Source organism: Paramisgurnus dabryanus, chromosome 1 (assembly GCF_030506205.2).
Source record: "Paramisgurnus dabryanus chromosome 1, PD_genome_1.1, whole genome shotgun sequence".
NCBI lineage: Eukaryota > Metazoa > Chordata > Actinopteri > Cypriniformes > Cobitidae > Paramisgurnus > Paramisgurnus dabryanus.
In genome coordinates this window covers 51,691,290-51,700,062 of record NC_133337.1, presented here as the reverse complement: position 1 = coordinate 51,700,062, position 8,773 = coordinate 51,691,290, and the positions used below count along the sequence as shown (strand labels likewise).

The 8,773-nt window shown below is 36.0% G+C and overlaps 1 protein-coding gene across 2 annotated transcripts in view; it reads left to right on the top strand.

Annotated features, from left to right (window-relative positions):
* Positions 1-6,318: 6,318 nt before the first annotated feature.
* Positions 6,319-8,773, top strand: part of etv4 (ETS variant transcription factor 4) — a 28,857-nt gene continuing 26,402 nt past the window's right edge. The window contains exons 1-4 of one of the 2 annotated variants that reach the window (XM_065273305.2): positions 6,321-6,585; positions 6,843-6,897; positions 7,169-7,259; positions 7,515-7,562. In XM_065273305.2, the coding sequence (XP_065129377.1) occupies positions 7,205-7,259; positions 7,515-7,562 (103 nt within the window). In that variant the 5' untranslated portion in view covers positions 6,321-6,585; positions 6,843-6,897; positions 7,169-7,204. Of the gene's footprint in view, positions 6,586-6,842; positions 6,898-7,168; positions 7,260-7,514; positions 7,563-8,773 lie in introns of both variants that reach the window. The other variant, XM_065273304.2, reaches the window with a different exon arrangement.

Here is an 8,773-nt window from a genome sequence, read left to right as displayed (position 1 = left end):
ACAACCCAGTAACTTAGTTTTGGTAAACCATTCTCTGCAAACATGTGACAAAACAAGTCTTTGAAATTTGGCAGAAGTGGATAATACCGCCCCTTAATCTGCACTATCCAACCATGGTCATTTAGTGCAGTGATCAGCTCATTTGCATTTTAAAGGACACACCCAAAAATGGCACATTTTTGCACACACCTACAAAGTGGCAATTTTAACATGCTGTAATAAATTATCTATGTGTTTTGAGCTAAAACTTCACATAGGCACTCCGGGGACACCAAAGATTTATGTGACAATTTAAAAAAGTCTTGTGAAATGTCCCCTTTAAAAAACTGTAATATAGATTTAACAAACCATTACATTTAAATTGATGGGTTTTGAAAGTAACAGCTGAATTATTATATATTTTATGGTGAAAATCCCTATAATATTCAATAGGATACATGTACTTTTACTGTAAAATATCGTTAAAATTGAGGATTTTTTAATCAGATGTACAGTAAAAACGGTAAAAGAATGTTGCCACACTGTAAATAATGTCTTTAGAAATTACAGTATTACTGGCAGCTGGTTGCCAGTAACTTACTGTTGATTTTACTTTATGTTATTTACTGGCAACAGTTTGTTTAAAGTTAAATGAACATGAAACATTTCCAATCTTTATCTTCTACAGTAAGTTACTGGAAACCAGCTGCATAATTACAGCTTATTTTTACAGTGCATAATTCCCTCTATGACTCTTCACATTTGATTATATTTTATTTAAATAATTACATGTATGTTTCCTCTTATATTTGTTAATAGTTACGCACATTGGGTGTTTTATGTCGCATTTTTTGCTGTTTATAGCATTATTTTCATGTCACATATGTTACCCTCATGGTGTTTTATAACCTTTATTATGGTGGTTTATTTAACAGACATAGCAGTTAATGAAATACATTTTTAAGAATTGTAAAGCAAAACTTTGCTGTAAGTAAAAAAAAAATCACTTTTCACAGTTTTTAACTGCAAAGTTGTCTACTGAATCGATTAAAGACACACCTCTTTCACATGTCCCATATATAAATATATATAACTTTTACATTTTTAAAGTTAGGGCTCCATGTACTGCTGTACTGCTTTAGGTTAACTGTTTTTGGAGCACTGCTACTCTTTTTTTATTTGACTTGCATCTATTGTTATCTCATTTGTAAGTCGTTTTGGGTAAACGCGTCGCCTAATTGACTAAATGTAAATATAAATGTAAATTTACTGCACAGTACGTTTCCTCTATTTTTATACAAAACAACAGTTTTTTACAGCATACAACTGATTTAAACTAATGTAAAAATTACAACGATGAGGCAACCATTGATGTATATAAATCTGAAATATAATCAATACCGTAATCATAAACACAGTAAAGGCATGGATTAAGTATGACTACTGATTTTTCTGCATGACAAAAATACACAAAATTGCAGCTTACTCACTGTAAAAAAATCTGCATGGAGTTAAAACTTCCTAATATTTTAAGTTTTGGCTTGTGATAAGTTGACATAACTTATAAAAACTGTTTAAATTGTTTAACTTACTTTGTTAAGTTACAGTAACATAAAAATATCATTTTTACAGTGTACAAATGATATAGATGATCCCCATTTTGAAGTGCACAGTCCCTAGGGACCTACAATGAATTATGTGTCTATGCAACAGAAATATGTCTATATTTGTCACCATATGCACATGATAAACTTTTGCTAAAACAATCTTTGGATCTGTGTTCAGCATGTGTAACAGAAACTGTGAAATCTCCTCCCCCATAGCCCCTTTTGTGTTCACACACAAGTGGATTACTATAGCTGATGTACATGTGATTTTGTTTTGTTCCCGAATTAGCATGGAAATGGTCTGGAAAATGGGATATAAATGGAAATGTCGTCTAGTTGGCCAAACCAACAATTGAGAATTTAAACAAAAAGCGGCGTTGTCAGAGACGCTAACAGCGCTCCTCTTTGTCGTCACGGTGCCCCGATCCCACCAGATTTACAACAAAAAATTGTCTTTCTCCCGATGTGTTGCTGGCAGCCAGAGAAAAGCTGTCAGATGGAATAAGGGGAAAAGGTCATTGTGTCGGATGTGTACGTTCAGCTGGTCTGGTGCAGCTGTGTGGGCATCAGAAAGATCTCGCTGGTAGACAGGCCTATAAAGCAGGAGACCATTGTGCCAGTCTGATTGATCTTCTGTGGCACAGAGCTTACGGAGAGACCCTGACTTTAACAGGGAGAGGGCCTGTTGACAAACAAGCAGGCCTCTGTCAGAGGCAGGAGATTGGGGTTGCAGGTGCTTGGGTTATGCTTTGGATCGAGCTGCCTGTGCCTGTTCAAATGCCAGCCGTGGCATTTCCTGCCTAGTCTGACATAGACAGGCATCCTGGCAACAACCGAAAACCCAGCAGGAATTAATAATGGGCGAGGACCCGCATCAAAGCGCACATAGATGTCCGTCAGACCTACAAAAACGTAGACAACTCAACACGTCTACTCTCTGGGTTTGAAACGCAAATGCTGATTCTGCTTTAGACATCAACACAATGATGCTCACATATAAAGACGCAAATGGATACAAATACACATGAATTCGGCCTGTGTCTCATCTTATTGTACGTTTCACACTCTTGGGTTTTTTACTGGGACCAGAAGGGACTCATTGTGTGTGAGCTGGTGCAGAGCAGCAGGCAAAGACAGCATGACAGAAGGACCTGGTGCCAAAAAGAGTAAATCTGGCATCACACCACACTACGATTTACAACTAACCGCAGCGCAACAGTCAGGCTGATTTGTTCTGTTTCTCATCTCCACAACGCTAATGTTTGCTATTTAGCGGATGTGAAGCTTATAAATTAAATGACACATTTTTTAATTCAAGCACTTTGAAATTTGCTGTGAAAAAAATGATGACTATAAAAATTGTGCTTCATGTCAACTGTCAGAAAAAATGGTCAAAAATGGCCCCAAGCTGTTACTGGGGCAGTAACCTTTTTAAAAGTCCTAATATGTACCATACAGATATCTATACATTTGGTACCATTATATTTACATCTCAGGCATTAATTTGAACTCCTTAAAAGGGACACTCCACTTTTTTTTGAAAAAAATAAAAATAAAAAAAATAATCAAGGACTATTGGCAGGGGACTATTTTCAGGTGCTGCGTAATATCATTGCGCCTGCTGCAGCCATGTTACAGTAGCAAAGTCCTTGATTATTACGCCAGAATGAGAGTATAGTTCCTAGCCATATCTGCCTAGAAAATCGCAACTTTTAATTTTCCGTCTGTCTTAGTACACGACGTAACTACAGAAGAGTCAAGCTTTAAATAGGAAAAATCTCAAAACTCTTTGGTTATTTTTTAGCGCGATGCTAATGGTCTAATCAGATTTAATGAATTATGCTAAGCTATGCTAAAAATGGTACCGCCAGACCAGGAGATCAGCTGAATGGAATCCAAAACGGTAAAAAAAATCAAATGTTTAACCCTAGGGGAGCTGGAAAATGAGATTTTTTGTGCAAAGGTTGTATTTTTTAAAAGGGTACTGCCCCAATGACTGCCAGGGACCTTTATGACAGTGTGGTTTAGCACAAAAGTAACTCTTTTTTTAATATTTAACTGAATTAACCTGACTAGGTTATATTTGGTAGAAGTAGATCCTTAAAATAGACAGCGTGTGCTATTCTGAAGGTGTGCGCTTACAGGCGCCTTGCAGGACAGGATGCAGAGCAGCACAGCTCCAAATTTGGCATATAAAGGATGTCAGATAAATCAGCATGTCTCAGAGGCATATTTTTAGTTATAATATGTACTGGGGGATCGGAGAAAAAGTTTGTCCCCACCCTTGCCCATACACCCTGTTCCCAAGGTTCACACGGTGCTGTTTGCACTGGAAATCTCCTTCCAGTTGACATGGCCCGGCCCAGCGAGCTGCCCTTCCTCACAACCTCGGTGCACTGTAAACATCCCTGGATCTGCACCTTACCAAGCGCCAGCCAATGCACACACTTAACTTCCTGTTTACTCTAAATGCTACAAGCCTGACTGGACACCAATGGCCATATTATTGTCCTTTATATGAAAAGTGGGATTTTGTCTTGCTTACAGCATTATCCTCACGCCTATGATCTCAGTGTCATATCATGCTTGAGCTAAATTGTAATATAATAAAGTTTATTATTTTTAAAATATCCATATCAGTTGTCATACATGCATTAAAGACAGTTGTTATGAAATATCAATTGTAATATTAACAATATATAAATGCTTAGGAGACAAAAGTTTTTATTTGGCAAGAAAATGTGAACATACGTTTCATTGCTTGAACACATGGCTCAGTCCTGGCAAGGGAGATAATGGAAATCTCAACAGGGGGTCAAAGTACAGTACAGTATCCGATGTGAGCTATGGCTTCACCTATTGTTTTATTATGTCTTTTAAAAACAAGGAAATAAAAAACAAAACAGGTTTTATTTGTGTTATGATATGTGCTGTTCCTCGCAAAACATTACAGAAAATAATAAATTATAGATAGAAATCCCAGCATGGACATTCTTTTAATGCTTATATGTTTAATGTTTCAGTTTGAAAATATTCTCACAAAATTGTGTTTTGACTTAGATTACTAGACTTAAGTTGTAAGTAACTTTCAGGAAATCTCTTTTTAAATCAGAGACATAACATACATGTAAACATTGCCCTTTAGAAGGGGTTAAGAAAAAATGAAGAGCTTTGTTCTTTGATGGGTGTGTGCGTGTGTGTGTGTTTGTGTGTCTATGTGTGTAACAACCATCTACATCTCCTTATACTCCTCCATCTCTCACACCACATGGCTGACTGACATTAACTGAAAACAAACACTGTCTAGATTCTTTCCTGCAGTTCAGGTTCAGAAAGCTGCCTTACAAATAACAAGAAAAAAGACAAGCATACGAGTAATATATTATCAACCATATGACAATTTTTAACTGGTCTGAGAAAAACACTTCAAACAGTTTAGACAAACACATCCTCTTATTTGTGTTACAAAATGCTTTTATAAAAAGTCCAAGGCTCCATTTAAAATACTACACATAAATCTCCATAGTAACAAAAATATTGTTACCGTTTAATAAATGAGCATGGGTCCAAATGTTGTAATATTTCAGTGCAAATAGCAAATGACCAGTTTTATCATGCATAAAAAAAATAGATACTATAAAATCCAAGATACTAGTGTTTTTAAACCTTACCATAGTAAATATTAAAATACTACAGTATTTACTACAGTATCAGACATTGCATTAGTTTAACAACGTGTTGTAATTACTTTGTCGTATAAACTATACTACATTTGTTCTACAGTTAACTACACGTATAGTACAGTATGTTTCATGCAATAACACGTTTACATGGTGAATGTTTGAAAGGGGGCACAGAGCTGATCTAAAATGTCCGCGCACACATGAAATGGCCAAACTTCAATGAGTGAAAACGTTCTCAACGCCGTTTACTCTCTTTAGTCCTTTTCAACAGAGGACTTTATTGGTTTTTTTCTCTTTCTATGAGTTTATTTAAAAAGGAAAGCACAATGCCAGATTTGCCCATTTCGTCTCTAGTACACCTTAATCCACTCCTGGGATCTGCTTCGTGCGTTTCATTTAGGAGCGACCACGTGATGTTTTGCAATCTGTATCTGTTGTTAATAGAGCAAACGCTGAAAACAACCATAAAACGTTCCTGCTGAGACAAGTTTTTATGAATGGCATTTTTCCCTTCCTCGACTTTCCCCTTTTTGTGAATGAAAAACAACTGGTAACCTAGTAGGGAAAGCCCTTGGGATTCTAAAGCAGCGATTGGCTGGAAAAATGTAAGCCCCGCCTTCGACTGTTAAACGTTAAATATGACTGGTCGAAAGGTGTAGCGAGGTTTCATTCATAAGAAGGTCATTCATAGACAAAGACAAGAAATTTGAGCTCTTGAAAGGAAAAAAAATCCACCAATCAAAAATCCCGTGGACAAGCAAATATCTGACAGTGAGAAAAGCAATAAAGTCGGAAGTAATTTTTTTTTAAAAAGTGTATTTTATTGTTCCCAACAACATGTGGTCAAGCAGACGGCATTAAACATCATCGTATTTTCGTCGTATCATTGTTTTGGGCCAATTTTAAATAACAAACGCCGTATAACTCTTACACCACTACAACAATCCAAAAAAAAGAACGTGGCATATATCTCAGTAAAATCGTTTAACCCCATAAAACCCTTTCCAACTCTGCAGACAACATCTCAAAACTTCAATACAGCAAAGAATAGGTCTCGTGCTAGCTCAACAGTGATTTAGGAGCTCGCCTGTGTTTATACGCACACTGGTGTTTTTTGTGAATGAAGCTCATTACGTATGCAGCCTCCTCGCGCTCCATTCACAAACTGCTGCTGCTGCTGCCTCTGTCCGTCTTCCTTCCCCTCTCAGTCTGCGTGGATCTCATTAAAACACAGCCAAATGACCACAAACGGTTAAGGCATGGATTATAAGATGGATGGATATCTGGATCAGCAAGTGCCTTATACTTTAGCTAATGTGAGTATTGGGTTTATTCACTTTTAAGCTCCGTCGGGCTTCATGCGGGGATGTTGTGGTGTTGCTTTATCGTCGTTGCATGTGATCTGTTTGAAGCGAGCGCCGTTGCGTTGAAAACTGTTTTCAGTTTGGGCGAAACAAAGCAAAACTGTCGTAGAAACTAAATGTTATGTTGTTTTTTATGTATTGCAACTTCTGCTGTAAGAGTAAAGTCAAACCTTTTCTTACATTTGAATTGAACGTGTGTTTATTTACAGTGAGAGAGCGAGGGAAATCAAAACTTCCCTTTATATTCAAGATGATTTCATTTAAGTAAGCATATTTAAACTGTTTGGTAATGTAAAACGATTGAGATGTGTTGTACATCAGCTCCAACTGCTCTAAAAACACTGACTTTAAAAATACAATCCAACAAAATTACAGTGTCCTGACAGCGTCCTGTATTTTGAACCTTGTCATGGTACATAGTAACAATTATTTCCTTTTTATTGTTCATTTTTGGATTTTTTTTTTTTTATGTTCTTATTTATTTGTTTCTTTTTGTTTTTATTTGCACTTACAAAATTTACTTTCTGTTTCGTAGAGGTCGCAAGGAAATGGGCCCCTAAATAGACTCTTGATGGCAACAAAAAGGAAATACATGGACACCGAATTACCCCCTCAGGAATCTGAAGGTACAGTTACAAGAAAATATAAATATTTAAATTGTTTTATTAAATACTATATTGGCTAAATGTTCCGGATCCCTTAGGTTGTCCTAATTCAAGGGAAGTTTTCATAAATGCAATATTAAATTAATAAAAAAATAATATTTTTTTTAACAGATTAACAGATACATTCATATTTCTATTCTAAATAAATAAAATAAATATTTGCAATAGTAGTTAAGAATAGGCCAGCGTGGTAACGATTTGTATTTTTTATTTCAGATCTCTTTCAGGATTTAAGCCAACTTCAGGAGACATGGCTCACCGAAGGTATGCATCTATTCTAAGCATGTATTGTATGTCTATATTGTAATAAATATGTCCCTCTAGTGGCAGTGAGCAATGAAATGTCAAAGGAGGACAGGCAAGCAAGTGCACATTTTCTGAATGGGACCTAAAGATTCATACAAATATAATAGGAAGGCGTTTTCAGATGGGGTGGCGGTAACAAATAGCTCACAACTTGTACTTTAGAAAATGTTAGGGAAAAAACAGTATACGTTCTAATAGTATTATAAAATATCTAACCAATAGAAGTCTTTATCAAGAGTCACTGATTTATCCTATGATAATTCAACAATACATATTTGTGACACCCGTTTGGCACAAAATTATTTAGTTGCCGATTTATTATTCAAAGCAATACGCATCAGTTAACTACTACATATTTGTAATGCATGAAACAGTCTAGGATGTTGTGAATGAGTCGCATGTTTAAAAAGTACCAAACAGTGTACATGCTACTTATACTGTAGTCCAATGGCTCTTAACACCAGTATACTGAGGCACCACAAACAAACAGGATCAAAGCTGAGTATTCAGAAGGCAAATAGTTTAAATGAACCCTGGCAAAGCAATTTACTGTGTACATGTACATTGAGACCGGGTGGCCAGAACCCTGTTGTTTTAAATGAATTATGCTGTATTGAAAATGTTGTATGTATTACATAATATTTATTAGGAATTGAATGCAATTGCAGTGAAATGATTTAATTTTTGTGCACATATAGCTTATCTTAGCACGTATATATGTATGCCCAGAAATAAACCAGGCTTCAATCGCACGCAGCCAAAATGTCATATGGAGCTACAACAGTATTTTTAGTCTTAAATTGCAGAACAAAATTGAAAATTCAAGACCAAAAAACAATATAATATATATTTCTGAATCTAAATAAAATACATTAATTGGAAGATTTTTTTACATTTTTAAATAGTACATATACAGGATTTTCAATACATGGTCAAACCAGTAGGCCTACAGACAAATAAGAGTTTTAAATTATCCTGCGACCCTCATCCGTAGAACAGAACTATCAGCTATTATTATGCAGCGTCAAACTGTGAACTTCACACATCAGTCAGGAAACAATGGAGGCAATGGCCATAAACCAATAACAATGAGAACCATCCTAATGCCTGACTCCACAGCAAGTTCACTGAAATTTAACAGGTGGAATAGAAAAAGAGGAGGAAAGCTG